A 17333-nucleotide genomic window follows, 5' to 3' on the forward strand; every position below is an offset into this window, starting at 1 on the left:
CCTGGAACAAGTAGCAGCCATCTCAGATTGTTTTATAGCTCAGACAGGGGGGCACCGGGCAAAACACATTTGGGGGCTGACCTTGGCTTGCATCACCCAGGAAATTTCTGAGCTTGTGCACCCAGTAGACAGCTATAGACCACATCAGAGCACCACCAGCCTTCTCCTGCACAGATGATCTTCCATAGAGAGCAGAGGTTGGTGGTCAGTGGCCACAGACAGTCCTTGCAGCTGACTGGTCTGGGTAAATCCCTCCCACTGACCTGCCAACAGCAACCAAGGCTCAGCTACAAGAGGAGGGTGTACTCAGCCTACATGAAAGTCACACCTCAAGTACCCAGCTTGGGTCATAGGGGAGGCTGTGCCACTGGACCCTACGGGACACCTACTACATTAGGCCAAATTACCAAGACAGGGAGTCATAGCACCTCTACCTAATACATAGAAACAAACATAGGGAGGCTGCCAAAACAAGGAGACAAAGAAACATGGCCCAAATGAAAGCACAGATCAAAACCCCAGAAAAAGAGCTAAACAAAACAGAGATAAGCAATCTATCAGATGCTGAGTATAAAACACTGGTAATAAGGATGCTCAAGGAACTTAGTGAGGACCCCAGTAGGATAAAAAAGATCCAGTCTGAAATGAAGGATACACTAATTGAAATAAAGAACAATTTACAGGGAAACAACAGTACAGTGGATGAAGCCAAGAATCAAATCATTGATTTGGAACAAAGGGACGCAAAAAACAACCAATCAGAACAACAAGATGAAAAAAAGATTACTAAAAAATGAGAATAGTATAAGCAGCCTCTGGGACAACTTCAAGAGGTCCAACATTTGTGTCATAGGGTGCCAGAAGGAGAAGAGAAAGAGCATGAAATTTGAAATCTATTTGAAACAATGAAAGAAAACTTCCCTAATTTGGTGAAGGAAATAGACATGTAAGTCCAGGAAGCAAAGAGACTCCCAAACAAGATGGATGCAAAGAGGCCCACTCCAAGACCATTCATAATTAAAATGCCAAAGATAAAGAGAGAATCTTGAAAGCACCAAGAGAAAAGAAGTTAGTTACCTACAGGGGAGTTCCCATAAGACTGTTAGCTGATTTCTCAAAAGAAACTTTGCAGGCTAGAAGTGATTGGCAAGAAATAGTCAAAGTCATGAAAAGCAGGGGCCTACAGCCAAGATTACTTTACCCAGCAAAACTATCATTTAAAATCGAAGGACAGATAAAGAACTTCCCAGACAAGAAAAAACTAAAGGGGTTCATCATCACCAAACCATTACTATATGAAATGTTAAAAGGACCTAAGAAAAAGAAGACCAAAACTATGAACAATAATACATATCTATCAACAATTGAATCTAAAAAACAAACTAAGCCCCCTTCTGGTGTGGCTGTGGTTGAGCACCAGCCTGCGAATCAAAAGTTCTCCAGTTTGATTCTCGGTCAGGGCACATGCCTGGTTTGCAGGCCAGGTCCCCAATAGGGGGCATGTAAGAGGCATCCAACCTCCCTTCTGCTCTCTCTAAAAATAAATAACATTTTTAATACAAAATAAAAGCAACAAGAACACAGATAGTATCATGGATACAGAGACAGTTTTGATGGTTGCCAGATGGGGTGTGTGGGGGGGAATGAGTGAAGAGGTGAGGGGATTAAGAAGCACAAATAAGTAGTTACAGAATAGCCATGGGGATTTAAAGTACAGTATAGGAAATGGATTAGCCAAAAAACCCTACACATTACCCATTGAGATGAACGATGGGGTGGGGATTGCCTGAGGGAGTGGGTGTTGCTGGGTGTAGGGGGGAAAAGGGAGAAAAATTGGGACAACTCTAATAACATAATCAAGAAACTATAATTAAATAAAGATGACTCATGTGAATTTATCAATAGAACAAGGATGCTGGTAAGTTTATCTATAGTCACTTGTAACAGAAATATTTTCCTGGTCTAGAGATTTAATAGCCAAAATCATATATAGTGAATAGATATCAAATATGTTGAAAATGATCTGGTAATCAGTCTTCTCAAGTCAGAAGTTAAAATTATTCACAAATTTTATTTTATACAGATTTACACAGATCACAGATACAGGTTAATCTTACATTGAATCTGCTTATATTTTAATTTGAGATAAATTCACTTACCATAAAATTCAATTTTTAAAAGTAATACAAGTCATTGGTTCTCTGTAAATTCACAATGTTGTACAACCATTATCACTATCTATTCCTAGGACATTTTCATCATCCCCAAAATAAACCCTGTACCCACTAGTAGTCACTCCCCACTCCCTTCTTGCTCTAAACCCTTGTAACCACTAATATGCTTTGACTCTGTGGATTTGCCTATTCTGGACATTTCATGTAAATGTATTCATACAAAATGTAGTTTTTGTGTCTGGCTTCTTTCACTTAGCATGTTTTCAAGGTTATTCCATGTTACAGCACATATCACTAATTCATTATTTTTTATGGCTGAATAATATTCCATTGTATGGATATACCACATTTTGTCTATCCATTCATCAGTTGGGCTATTTTCATCTTTTGGCTATTGGGAACAATGTAAAAGTTTTTGTTTAGACATGTGTTTTCAATTTTCTTAGGTATATACATTGAATTGTATATATACTTAAGGGTGAAACTGCTGAGTTGTATAGTAATTAACTTATTGAGCAGCTGCCAAACTATTCTCAAAAATCCAGACCTGCATGATTAGAATTCTGTCATATCTTCACCAACACTTGTTATTGTCATCCTAGTGGGTATGAAGTAATATTTGTGTTTGGTTTGTATATCCCTAATAATTAGTTAGGTTGAACATCTTTTCACACACGTACTGGCCATTTGTATAGCTTTGGAGAAATGTCTGTTTAAATCATTTGCCTATTTCTAAACTGGGTAGTTTGTATATTTTTTATTATTGAGAGTTCTTATATATTCTGGATATAGAACCTTAGCAGATATATAACTTGCAAATATTTTTTTCCTATTCTGTTGGTGGTATTTCACTTTCCTGATAGTATTCTTTGAAGTGTGTCTTTAATTTTGGTGAAGTTTAATTTATCTTTCTTCTTTGGATGTGAGGTAGAGATTCAGATTTACTTGTTTGCACATGAATGTCCAGTTGTTCTAATACCATTTTTTGAAATGACTCCTTTCCTTATTGAATTGTCTTGGTACCCCTGTTTAAAATCAACTTTCAAATTTATGGTTTACTTCCGGACTATTTCATTGATTCATGTCTTACTCTTAAGCCAGTTCCACAGAATGTTGATTATCTTAGTTTTGTAGTAGGTTTTAAAAAATCCTCACACTATAGATTTGAGAGAGAGAGAGAGAGAGAGAGAGAGAGAGAGAGAGAGAGAGAGAGAGAGAGAGAGAGAGGAACATCGATGTGAGAGAGAAACATGGATAAGGTGCCTCCCATATACACCCTGACTGGGGATCAAACTTGCAACCTAGGTATGTGCCCTGACCAGGAATCAAATGCGCAACCTTTTTGGTATACAGATGATGCTCCAACCAATTGAGCCACCTGGCCAGGAATATAGGTTTTGAAACCAGAAAGTTTGTGTATTCCAATTTTTTCTTTTTTTATTAAAAATTTTCAAATTTTTATGTAATAACGTGTATCATAAAAATCATGGAAAAGTTAATAATGACAGAAAGAAGATATTTTATCATCTAAACTGACAGTTACATTAATAAGGCACATTTGTTACAATTAATAAAGCAATATTGATATATTAATATTGTTAGCTGAAATCCATAGTTATTCAGATTTTCTTTATATCTGACAGCCTTGGTTCTGATACCCTCCCCTTCCCCCTCCCCCGCCTGCCTGCAGCTGTCTGGGAGTTTCCTGTGATAGTGGGGAGTGTCAAGCTGAGCTCCGTTCGGCCTTGATCAGTCCCCAGACTCACAGTGGACGATAGACCACTGAATTCAATAGTTTCTTTTTTCTTCCCCCTAAAAAACAGCCCCCTCCTTCCCTAGGAGCCCGGCACAGCTTCCTCCCCACTTGCTAGTTCCCTCAATAAACTTTTTTTTTTTTGAATGTGGGAGAAATTTTTTATTTTAATTTTTAATGTGTTTTATTGATTATAATGTTATATTTGTCCCAATTTCCCTTCCCTCTTCTCCCCTCCACCCGGTGGCCCCCCTCCCTCCAGTTGTCCCCCCCTTTTAGACCATGTCCATTAGTTGTGCATATAGTTCTTCTCAACCTCTCTGTCTATTCCATTCCCTCCTAACATGCTCCTTAATTCCTATATCATCTCCCTCCCTCTCCCCCTTCCCCCTCCCTGCTGACCTCCCCCCAATATGCTCCCCGTACCTATAGTTCTTTTTCCACTCTCGTTGCCTGTTTAGTTTGCCTTTGTTTCAATTCCCTAGCTTCTGTTGTTTCTTGTGATGCAGTTTTCATTTTAGTGTTCATAGTTTTGATCCTCCTTTTTCTAAACCAGTCCTTTTAACATCTCATATAACAGTGGTTTGGATCTAATGAACTCTTTCAGTTTTGTTTTGTCCTGGAAACACTTTCTCTGCCCTTTTATTCTGAATGACGGTTTCGCTGGATAGAGTATTCGTGGTTGTAGGTTTTGGATTTTCATTACTTTGAATATTTCTTGCCAGTCCCTTCTTGCCTGCAGGGTCTCCCTTGAGAAGTCAGCTGATAGTCTAATTGGGACCCCTTTGTACATGATTCTTTTCTTCTCTCTTGCTGCTTTTAAGATTCTCTCTGTATCTTTAACTTTTGACATTTTGATTATAATGTGTCTTGGAGTGGTTCTCCCTGGGTCCAGTTGTTTTGGAACTCTCTGTGCTTCCTGGACCTGTAAGTCTATTTCCTTCCCCAAGTTTGGGAAGTTCTGCTTTATTATATTTTCACTTAATTTTTCAATTTCTAGTTCATCTTCTTCACCCTTTGGCAAACCAATGATTCTTATGTTGGGCCTTTTATAGCTGTCCCAGAGGTTTCTGATCCTCTCATCATTTTCCTTGCTTCCCGTTTTTTCTCTCTGCACTGGTTGACTGTTTGTTCCTTCTTTGTGTGCTGGTTTGTTGATTTGAACTCTGGATTTTATTTCCTCACCATCTGTCTCGTATGTGGTTTTGTTCCTTTCAGTATGAGTGTTTTTCGATTCTTTCTCATCTTTTTCCAGATCTTTTGTTAGTTCTGTAAGCCACCTGATAACAATGGCCCTGAACTGAGCCTCTGACAGGGCTCTTATTTGTTCATCTGTCAGATCCTTCATCTGTTGCCTGGTGAGCTGCGCCACCGGGATTTCTATAGTTGTCTGCCTCATTTTGACAGATGCGTTTTGTTTTCTTGGGCCGGCTATAGGGGGCAGTGCCTGTGTACTCATCACAACCCAGCGACCGGCGCCGATCTGCAACCTTTTTCGCCGCTCTGTGGCCCTTTGTCATCACAACCCAGCGGCCGGCGCTGATCCGCAACCTTTCTCGCTGGCGCTTTGTCGTCACTGCCCAGCAACCAGTGGCTATCCGCAACCTATTTCGCAGCCCTGTGGCGCTTTGTGTGGGGGCGGGGGTCCAAGATGGATTCCCGCAGTTATTTCGATAGGAGACCGGGATCCGTCCTCCCGCCCCCTGGGCCTCACTGTTCAAGGCGATGTGGTGGCTGCTTCTCCCAGCGCTGGGGTCGCGAGCTGCCGGGGTTCGACTGCAGCCCGGATTGCTCTCCCTGCCGCTGTCCCTGGTGCGACCGCAAACAGCACCGCCCACTTTTGCTCTTACCTGCCCAAAGAGCGCCGCTGGTTTATAACTTCATACGTTGGGCTTCCGTGTAGTTTTATTTTCTGGAATTTCTAGTTATCTTTTGTTTTGAAGTAGTTGTATTCCTCTCTAGTTGTAGAGGGAGGCCGAGCATGTCCGTCTCCCCTCAATAAACTTTTGGTCTGCTCGTTGCCTCCTCATGGTTCTCTGAGCAACTCCATCCTTACGATATCTAATGTTCTTTTTATTCCAGGATTTTATCCAGGTTACCAGATTACATTTAGTTGTGATATTTTCTCTAACTTTCCTGGTTTTTGCAATTTTGTTCTTTTTAAAGATTGTCTTAGCTCTTCAGGGTCCCTTGCATTTCATTATGAATCTTATAAAAATTTTCCCAATCCATAAACACAGGATGTTTTCCCATTTAGTTAGCTCGTCTTAATACCTTGCAACATTTTGTGTGTGTGTATGTGTGTGTGTGTGGTTTTCAGTGTATAAGTCTTATACTCCTTTGGTTAAGTTTATTCCTAAGTATTTTATTCTGTTTGATACTATTGTAAGTGGAGTTTTCTTAATTTCATGTCTTGATTGTTCATTGCTAATATATAGAAATAAAATTGATTTTTGTATATTACTTTTATATCCTGCAACCTTGTTAAACTTATTAGCTCTAATAGTGTGTGTGTGTGTGTGTGTGTGTGTGTGTGTCTATTCTTCAGGATTTTCCATATACAAGATCATGTCATCTGCAACTAGAAATAGTTTTATTTCTTGCTTTCCAAACTGGATGCCTTCCCCCCCGCCCCCTTAAATAATTGCCCTACCTAGAACATCTAGTACAGTGTTGAAAAGAAGTGGCAAGAAGGGCCATCCTTGTCTTGTTCCTGGTGTTAGGGAGAAAGCTTTCCGTTTTTCATCATCAAGTATGATATTAGCAGTTGGTATTTTGTAGCTGATCCTTATTTGGTTGAGGAACCTCCTCTCAATTCTTTGTTGAGTTTTCTTTTTTATCACAAAAGGGTTTTGAATTTCGTCATAAGCCTTTTCCTACATCTATTGGGATGATTGTGTAGTTTTTGTCCTTTACTCTATTAACATGTTGTATTCCACTGATTGATTTCCATATGCTGAACCAACCTTGCATTCATAGGCTAAATCCCACTTGGTAATGATGTGCAATCGTTTTTTATATGTTGTCGCATTAATTTACTAGCATTCTGTTGAAGAATTTTGTGTTTGTATTAATAAGAACATTGCTCTTTAGTTTTATGTTTCTGTTTGGTGATACAAGGTTAATGCTAGTTTTATAAAATGAGTTGGAAAGACTGGTATTATTTCAATGCTTAGTAGAATTCACAACTGAAGTCACTTGGTCCTGGGCTTTTACTTTGCTTGCTATATGACTATTCTAGTTTTGTATTTTACCTTTAGCCAGTTTCAGTAGCTTGTCCATTTCATCTAGATTACTTAATGTGTTGGCTTGCAATTGTTCATAGTACTTGTGGTAGGCAGATGCATGCCCCCTAAAGATACCCAAAACCTGTATTATGTTCATGGCAAGGGGTAATTAAGGTTGCAGATGGAGTAAATTTGCTAAGCAGCTGACCTTCAGAAAAGATTATCCTGAATTACCCAGCTGGGCTGAGAGGAATCACAATGTGGAGGAGGGATGAAGAAGAGGCAGTGTCAGAGTGATGTGATGCGAGAAGGCAACGCTAATTCCTTGGTCTTGGGCTTTTCCTTCCACTTCTCCCTTTGCCTGGAAGGCTCCTCTCCCCAGTCATACTGTGTTAGCACGGAAGAAAACTGAATTGGTGTTGATAGTCTTACATGCACCAATGTCAGGGGAGCCCCGGCACAGTGTGTCTCAGCTAAGCTTGTACGTTTTGCATTTCCAAGGGCCCTGGTGACGAGGTCCCTGCATATATAGATGATGTATGGGACTTCTGTGCATTCCACAGGGACCAAGGGGTGCGCGCGCATGCGCACACGTGTGTGCGTATGTGTGTGCTACAGACAGAGCGTGAGGTCTTTGTGGGGTTGGGTGGGACTCAGATTTTCATAGAAAAGTTACATGAGCTTCTCAACACTGTGGGGCAATGGCTGGTTCTACTGTGGGAGGAGGGGCTCCCCACAGGCCAGCTGCCAGTCTGAGCAGGTCACATTTGTTGCCTTTATGGGTTTAAAAATTTCTCCCTTACTTAAAGAATATACAAAGGCATTAATACTTCAAAATGTGAGTATTTAACCTAAATGGCTACAAAAACATTCAGTGCTGGAAATACAGTCCGTGATATCCGGCGTTTTTAACCCTTTGGGTATAAAGAAGGAAGTTGCCCTGATCGGTGCGGTTCAGTTGGCTGGGCCTTGTCCCACAGAGCAAAGAGTTGCAGCTTCAGTTCCCCATCAGGGCACCCGCCTCGGTTGTGGGCTCAGTCCATGGTCAGAGCGCATATGAGAGGCAACTGACTGATGTCTCTCACCCTCTGTTTCTCTTTCCCTCTCTCTAAAAGTAAATAAATAAAATATTTTAAGCACTATTGTATTGATTGTGGGATTATAAAATTTTTTAAAAAACAGAAGGAAGCTGCCCAAATAAAGGAGTTCTACAAAGAATATCCTTGAATAGCACTGTCATTTCCAAGCCAAGCATGATGAAGGTTATATATTATATATTTAACCTAAATGTTTTTCTTAAAGTAATGTACTTCTTTCTGAAAAATTAAGACAGAAGGATTGCAGGTACATCTATCTAATCACTTATTTATTCCACTGCTACCTTTGGGAGCAGACTCTATAAGTAGCGTATCCCTAACTGTACATGTTTTGATCAACACCAAGGTCATTTAAGTTCAAAAGTATATTCTTGAGGCCCTGGCTGGGTAGCTCAGTTCTTAGAGCATTGTTCCAAAATGCCAATGTTGTGGGTTTGATCCCCGGTCAGGGCACCTACAAGAATCAACCAATGGGACTTCCAGCCAAGATGGAGGCCTAGACTGACACTCTCCATCTCCCTCCACAACTAAGAAGGAATACAACTACTGCAAAACTGGAAACAACCAGAAGTTCCAGAAAATAAAGCTACATGGAAGTCCAATGTATGAAGTTATAAAGAAATGGTGCTCGTCCGGATGGGTTGGAGGGGAGAAGCTGGGGCGGAGAGGTCAAGCTATGCAGGTGGCGGCAGCTGTAGCAATGGGCAGCGGGACTGCGGTAAGCACAGACACCCACATTTAAGGGGCTGTGAGAAGCGCCTGGGGAGCACCGCTGGCTGCAGACCAAACCCATCAGCTCGTGATTCCAATGCCAGGGAAGGCAGACCCCCCATTGCTTCGGACTGTGAGGGATGGAGGGTGTAGGGACGGAGGAGGAGGCTCCCGGTCTCTCAGTGGAGAGCGAACGGCAGGAATCCATCTTCGACCCCTGCCCCCATGCAAAGCACCACATTGTGGTGAGAAGGGTAACCTGGTAGTGATGAGTGCACAGGGCTCCGCCCCTATTGTGTAAGAGGTGTGACAGCCCCACCCAAGAAGGGAAGGTAAAACGAAAACTGCCAGGATGGCAGGGATCATAATAGAGATCCCAATCACACAGCTGACCAGACAGCAAATACATGATTTAACAGACCAAGAGATAGATAATCTTTCTGAGGCTGAGTTCAGAGTTATAGTTATAAGACAGCTTACAGAATTAACAGCATACCTTAAACAAGACGAGGAAGGAATGAAGGTTAGTCCTGCTGAAATGAATGAAAACACAAAAGAAACAAGTGGTGAGGGAAGGAAAACCAGGGATCAAATCAACAAATTGGAACATGGGGAAGGAACAAACAGTCAACCAGTGCAGAAAGAGGAAACAAAAAGTGAAGAAAATGAAGAGAGGCTCAGAAACCTCTGGGACAGCTATAAGTGAGCCAACATCCGAATTATAGGGTTGCCAGAAAGTGAAAAAGAAGAACTAGAAATTGAAAAATTATGTGAAAAAATAATGAGGCAGAACTTCCCTAACCTGGGGAAGGAAATAGACTTACAGGTCCAGGAAGCACAGAGAGTTTCAAATAAACTGGACTCAAGGAGAACCACGCCAAGACACATTATAATCAAAATGTCAAAAATTAAAGAGAGAATCTTAAAAGCAGCAAGAGAGAAGAAGAGAATTGTGTACAAAGAGGTCCCAATTAGACTATCAGCTGATTTCTCAAAGGAGACTGCAGGCAAGAAGGGACTGGCAAGAAATATTCAAAGTAATGAAAATTAAAAACCTACAGCCACAATTACTCTATCCAGCAAAGCTGTTATTCAGAATAGAAGGGCAGAGAAAGTGCTTCCAGGACAAAGTAAAACTGAAGGAGTTCATCAGATCCAAACCACTGTTATATGAGATGTTAAAGGGACTTGTTTAGGAGAAGGAGGATCAAAACTATGAACATTAAAATGAAAACTGTATCACAACAACCAACAACAGAAGCTAGGGGATTGAAACAAAGGCAAACTAAGTAGGCAATGAGAGTGGAAAAAAATTATAGGTATGGGGAACATACTGGGGGGAGGTCAGCGGGGAGGGGGAAGGGGGGAAAAGGAAGGAGATGGTGCAGGAATTAAGAAGCATAGTAGGAGGGAGTGGAGTAGATAGGAAGATGTTGAGAAGAACTATATGCACAACCAATGGGCATGGACTGAGGGGGGGGGCAACTGGGGAGGGTCACTGGGTGGAGGGGAGCAAAGGGAAAAAAATTGGGACAACTGTAACAGCATAATCAGTAAAACATATTAAAAAAAAGAATCAACCAATGAATGTGTAAATAAGCAGAACAAATTGATGTTAGTCTCTCTCCTTCCTCTTTCTCTAAAACTCATAAATAAATAATTTAAAATATATACTCTTGGTGGTCAAGACATAATTTAATTATAAGTATTTAAAAAACAACAACAGTAATTTAGAAATAGTGGTTGCACTGATTCCCTGTGAGGGACATACTCAATTCAATAAGTACACATGAGCACTGACTACTGTTGCCCAGTGGGTTGAGCGTCACCTTGCAAACCGAAAGGTCACCAATTATATTCGCAGTCAGGGCATGTGCTTGGGCTGCCGGTCAGGTCCCTGGTTGAGGGAGTCCAAGGGACAACTGATCGATGCATCTCTGGCACATCAATGTTTCTCTCCCTTTCTCCCTCCTCCCTTCCCCTCTCTCTAAAAATAAATAAATAAAATCTTAAAAACACAAAACAAGTACATGTGAGTGCCCAGTGTGTACAAAACCTTAGGCTTGGGGCCCCAGGGCTGGAGTAAGATGCTGGGTCAGCCTGCCAGAAGCTTGCTGCTAGCTAAGGGAGTCTCCAGCAAAGGCATGAGCAGAGCACAGCAGGCCACACTAAATGCTGTGTGCGATTAGGGGAGGGCAGTGGACAGGTGCCCAGCTTTCAGAGAATAACTGTTTAGAGGGGAGGGAATGGGGAATGGTACAGGAAGGACAGGGAAGGAGACTGGTCACCAGGGGTTGCATTTGGGGGTGGGGGGCCTGGCCCAGGACAGCAGTAAAAACAGACACTCCCATTAGTCTCTACGTTTAGATTTTTTTGAAAAAAGTTTTTAGTAAAATTTATGGAGCTACAGGATGCTGTTGGAAGATTTCAACGCAAAGATTTTGCAGAAAACATTCCAATGTGATAACAATGTTTGAGGAATGAAATCTCAAACTGTCCTGCCCTCTGCCCACATTCACAGTGGAGCTCAGAGATGGAGACAGGATCGGGGCGCCATAAAACAGCCACTGACACGACAAACCGTCTCGTCAAACTGGTATCATGCTGGGGTCCTGCAGGGTTCCCGTCTTTGGGCAGAGGACTGAGCCACAGAACTGCACCAACCACCTACCTGTGCCACATTTGAAAATTGTGTGTATTTGGTAATAACGCTCTTCTGCTCTTCATTTAACTAGCATGATGTCAGTGAAGCAACTGTCCTTAAGAAAGGACATTTGAAATTCTTAACTCTCATCTGCATTTCTTTTAACTTTGAATATTTTCTCAGTAACACAGAGACAGACTAGACTGGACAGGATTAAGGGGGAAGTATTTTAGAACACACAAAATATGAGTACTTAAAAGACAAACTCAATAAAATGCACCCGGAAATAGTTTTACATTCACATATGCTTAGGAGCATATGGATTAAGCTAAACAGAATCCACCTAATGACCGTACATTTTTTGCTTTAAATGACAGCATGCTGGAGTGTAGGTAAACGTGCATGGGTCTTGATTAGTCTTAGCCTGTTTTTCAGATGGGAGGTAATTAAAAATTTTCATCATGAGTAATTTTGGGAGAAGAAAATGATTATAAAACAGTATTACCTTGCATATTATATCGATAGTAATTAGGATCCTCCGACTCTTTCTTGACTGACACAGCTGCTGCTTTCAGTGAAATGCCTTTGAATGCAATGGAAATTACAGAATCATGTGTTAGGCCAAACACCAACAGAGAGATATGACCAGCTGACAGAACTTCCAGGTTCTGTTTTGATTACCAACATTATAATCAGCAAAGAACTTGTTCACTTACTATGAACAAATGGCTTATTCATATAAAAATATAAATAATATAAAAATAAAATAACACAGCGCTGGCCAGCTGGCTTGGTTGGTTAGAACATCGTCCCATACACCAGTCAGGGCACGTACCCAGGCTATAGGTTCAATCCCTGGTTGGGCTGCGTACAGGAAGCAAATGATCAATGGTTCTCTCACATTTAAGTTTCTCTTTCTCTCCCTTCTTCTCCCTCTAAAATCAGTAAACATATCCTTGGGTGAGGATTTAAAAAAATAAAATAATGTAAAATCAATATAAAAGGAAAGAAGGAAGGAGGGAGAGAAGAATGAAGGAAGGAATGGAGGGAAGAGAAGGCAGGAAGGAGAAAGAAATCTAGATCCCAGTTTGGGGAAATTTCCCCTTTTAAGATGGCTGAATATATACGTGCATTTATGTGAAATATGTAAACATTCTTCTGTAACGGGAATTGAATTGGCACATACAATCTTAATTTAACCCACTATAATGAAATGGACTTGAAAACCTGGGGAAACTACAATAGTAAAAGCAAAAGCCTTTATTAGGGAAAGATGTGGCAGATTGTAAAAATTCATCACAATGTTCTCCATCCAGTATGCACACCTGTGCAATGTGACTTGCCCACTCCTGTTTTCTGGACGTGAGGTCTGCTTCTTCACCCTTTCAATCTGGGTCTGGCCACGTGACTTGCTTTGGCCAATGGGACATAAGCAGAGGCTTGAAAAAGTGTGTGCATCAGTGTCTGCTGTTTTTGGAGCTGAGTGGCTATGTGAACAAGCCTGGGCTGGCCTCCTGAAGGTGGTGAGGCTGTGAGTCTGTGAGGAGGGCAGGCCCAGCTCTCCCAGCTGAGGCCTCAGACCAGGATCAAGGCCTCCCAGACTATGCAGACCCAGCCAAGCCAGCTTGGACAAGAAGCAATGCCCAAGTAACACACAGACTTGTGAAAAAACTGAATCACTGAAGCCACAAGTTTTGGTACCTTTGAACACAACAATACATAACTGTTATTGAAGTATACATGTAATTTTACCATGAATGTTAATAACATAAAAAACAAAAACTGTGGGACAGGTCAGGCTTCACTGTTTAGCATCAATTTACAAATTTTGAGGGGTCTTCTGAAAATGAACAGCTGTTGGTATAAGGATAGTGAGACTGGATATTTAAAATGTGGGAGATTAAAGGAAAATTTGTTAGAACAGCTGAGGAACAGAATAGATATGGCTGATGGACATATTAGTGAAATGGTAGATTAAGTTGAGGAATTTTCTCAGAAATGGGACAAAAAGGTAATTTGATGGAAAGATGAAAGGAAAGTTCACAAATGGAGGTCTACCTTTTCTTAAAAAAGAAAAATGCTATTTATGTGTTTATTTGTAAGTGATTTGAAAGAATTTTCACTGATTGGTTAGAAATTGTTGCCCCTAATATGGAGAGGTGATCTGAGTTGTGCAGGGAGACTTGGGGGTGGGGGTGGAGTTTTGGGAGGAGAGAGTGAAAGGGTAAAAAGCGATTTTCTTATTACACTTATAAGTCTGAGTTTCAAAAAACTTAAACATGTATAACTTTTGTAATATTTTATAATAAAATTTTAATTAAATTACACATTCCAAGTTGATTAGGCACTAAAGACTCTACTAACAGAAACATTTGATAAACATGTGACTGCTGGGCTATCAAGGAAAAATTCCTTTTTAATCCAGGTAATTGAAACTAGATTTGACAGTGTAGAATTTGTTTGAAAGATTTACTTCAGTCTTTCCTCAAAATGAAAGAGAGAGAAGGAGGAAGAGAAGGGAAGGGGAGACAGAGAGAGAAAGGAATTCCAAATTCAAAACCATTTAAACACTTATTCTATGTAACAAATGCTATAAAAATATGAGAAATAAGGCCCATTGATGGCAGGCTCGCAGAAGCCTGCAGGCAGCTAGAAGCAATTTATGTTGTATCATGAAATCCACAGTAGAATTCATTAATAGCACTTAAAAAGAAAAAAAAAAGATTTTTCGACCAAGATGGACATGCTGCGTCTCCCTCCACAACTAAGAAGGAATACAACTATCTCAAAGCTAGAGACAACCAGAAGTTCCAGAAAATCGAGCTGCATGAAAGTCCAACAAACAAAGATATAAAGAAGAAATACTCAGCCAGATAGACCCCTCTCCAACATAGAGCACCAAAACCTGGTGAAAGGAGTTGCCCTGCACTGACAAATACCTAAGGCTCTACCCTTTACCATGTAACAGGTGTGACAGTTCTACCTAAGACACAGAGGCAAACAAAAATGGGAGCCTGTCAAATGAGGAGACACAGAAGTATGGCCCAAAAGAGGGAACAGATCAAGGTTCCAGTGGGAGAACTAAGTGATGAGGACATAGCCAACCTAACAGACATAGATTTCAAAACACTGGTGTTAAAGATGCTCACAGACTTGACAGAGATGCTTAAGTACAGCAAACACATAAGGGAAGAAGTGAAGGTTATGCTAAATGAAATGAAGGAAAATCCACATAAAACCAGTGGTGAAGGGAAGAAAGCTGGGGTTCAAATCAATGGCTTGGAACATAAGGAAGAAAAAAACAGTCAACCAGTACAGAATGAGGAAACAAGAATTGAAAAAAATGAGGAGAGGCTTAGGAACCTCTGGGACAACTTTAAACATGCCAACATCCGAATTACAGGGGTGCCAGCTTATGTGAAAAAATAATAATGAAGGAAAACTTCCCAAATTTGGTGAAGGAAATAGACATACAAGTCATGGAAGCACAGAGAGTCACAAACAAGCTAGACCCAAAGAGGACCACACCAAGACACATCATCATTAAAATGCCAAAGGTTCAAGATAAAGAGAGAATCTTAAAAACAGCAAGAGAAAAGCAGAGAGTTACCTACAAAGGGGTGCCTGTAAGACTCTCAGCTGATTTCTCAAAAGAAACTTTGCAGGCAAGAAGGGACTGGCAAGAAGTATTCAAGGTGATGAAAAGCAAGGTGATGACAACCAAGATTCCTCTATCCAGCAAAGCTATCAATTTAGAATGTAAGGGCAGATGAAGTGCTTCCCAGACAAGGTAAAACTAAAGGAGTTCATCATCACCAAGCCATTATTATCAAAGGGACTTACTTAAGAAAAAGAAGATCAAAACTATGAACATTAAAATGACAAAAAACTCACAACTGTCAATAACTGAATCTAAAAAATAAAAACAAAATGCAACTAAGCAAACCAGAATAGGAACAGAATTCATAGGTATGGGGATCATTTGGAGGATTATCAGCTTGGGGTGGAAGGGGGAGAAATGGGGAAATTAAGAAGCATAATTGGTTGGTACAAAATAGACAGGGGGAAGTTAAGAATAGTATAGGAAAGGATGAAGTCAAAGAACTTATATGCACGACCCACGGACATGAACTAAAGGGGGTGGGTTTGCTGGAGGGAAGGGGGGTGCTGGGCAGAGGGGAGCAAAGGGAAAAGAAATTGGGACAACTGTAGCAACATAAGCAATAAAATATACTTAAAGAAAAGATTTTTATTTATATATTTTTAGAGAGAGGAAGCAAAGAGAAAGAGAGGGCAAACGAGAGGGAGAGAAACACTGACTGATGTGGAAGAAACATCAGTCGGTCACCTCTCGTGACCAAACCTGCAACCCAGACATGTGCCCTGAACTTGAATCAAATTGGCAACTTTTTGTTTTGGGGTGCAATGCCCAAACTAGCCACACCAATCAGGGCAATAGCATGTTTTTGTTGAAAAAGAACCCCATCTCCAAAGAAAGGCTTCAACAAGAGCCTGTTTTAAAGTGGGAGGGAAATGCTCATTAGGCCAACAGCTGGTGAGGAAGGTGATGGGAGGTTTGGGTTTGGATCCATGAAAGAGCCCCTGGGGAGAGCTGACAACTCCCTCTGCCCCCACATGTCATCTTTCTAAGAGGAGACTGCAGGCAGAACATCTGAGCTTTGAAAAGCACCCAAGGCTAAGATGAACTGGGAGCGAGTTGAAGACATGTCATGTGTAAGATTAAGACGCCACAGCTGAATTCTGCTCACTGAGATCGGTGCTGCCTTTCTTTTCATTGACCTGCGTTGGTTTTATCTACAATATCTAAAGTGGACAAGCGCCATTATTTTTCACATCCTGTCATTTAAGTCAGAGCTTCTACTAAGCACATATATACACATGAATGGGAGGGACAGAAGTACCTGCGGTTGTGGTGGGGAGACTCTTGGGTCCTGGGGTTCCCCTAGTGACCGGGGGCTGCTGAGGATAAGTCACGCCTTGACAGCTTTACAGTGCTGGTGCTCTGCCTTCCATTCTACTCAAGGTAGGTCTCTATTTTCCCGTTTTTTACATCTTCTCAGTATTAAAGACTGTTTTTCTTTTGGGTTATCTTAGGTTTAATTTTACCTGTTTATTTTCCATTCTAGGTTGCTTTTTTGTGCATTATTAAACTCTAGTTTTAGTTTTTTATAATCATCTTGTATTCATTTTTATTTTTTTTAAAAAAAATATCATCACCCAAGGACATGTTTATTGATTTTAGAGAGAGGGGGAGGGAGGGAGAAAGAGGGAGAGAAACATCGATGGGTTGCCTCTTGCATGTGCCCCGACCAGGACCAAACCCGTAACCTAGGCATGTGCCCTGACCAGGAATCTAACCCACAACCCTTCGGTCAACAGGACCATGCTCCATCCAACTGAATCACACTAGTCAGGGCTCATTTTGATCTTTTTGAGGTCTGAGTTTTAGTTTTATGTACTTGATTATTTTGCATTTTCTAACCTTTCCACTTTTAATACTTTTGATATTTTCCTATCTCTTAATTAAACGTTTGAGTTTTTTTTAAATCTATTTTTAACCTTTTAACATTTTCCATCTAATGAATGCCATTGTTCTTTTTTGAGGAATGGGGAGAGGTAAGGATGGCCATAAACTACTCTCATCCACTGAAGAGGAATTTTTTTCCAATATATACAGCCTTAGTAATGCATGTTTTTTTGTATAAC

General features: G+C 40.8%; 1 protein-coding gene across 1 annotated transcript in view; it reads right to left on the minus strand.

Annotated features, from left to right (window-relative positions):
• LOC150009127 (general transcription factor II-I repeat domain-containing protein 2B) overlaps positions 1-17333 on the minus strand; it is a 62518-nt gene that overhangs the window by 21666 nt on the left and 23519 nt on the right. The window contains exon 9 of the mRNA XM_090276900.1: positions 12112-12189. Coding sequence (XP_090133026.1) covers positions 12112-12189 — 78 coding nt within the window. The remainder of the gene's footprint in view (positions 1-12111; positions 12190-17333) is intronic.

This window comes from Furipterus horrens, unplaced genomic scaffold, assembly GCF_987537825.1.
Source record: "Furipterus horrens unplaced genomic scaffold, mFurHor1.1.pri manual_scaffold_5, whole genome shotgun sequence".
Taxonomy (NCBI): Eukaryota; Metazoa; Chordata; class Mammalia; order Chiroptera; family Furipteridae; genus Furipterus; species Furipterus horrens.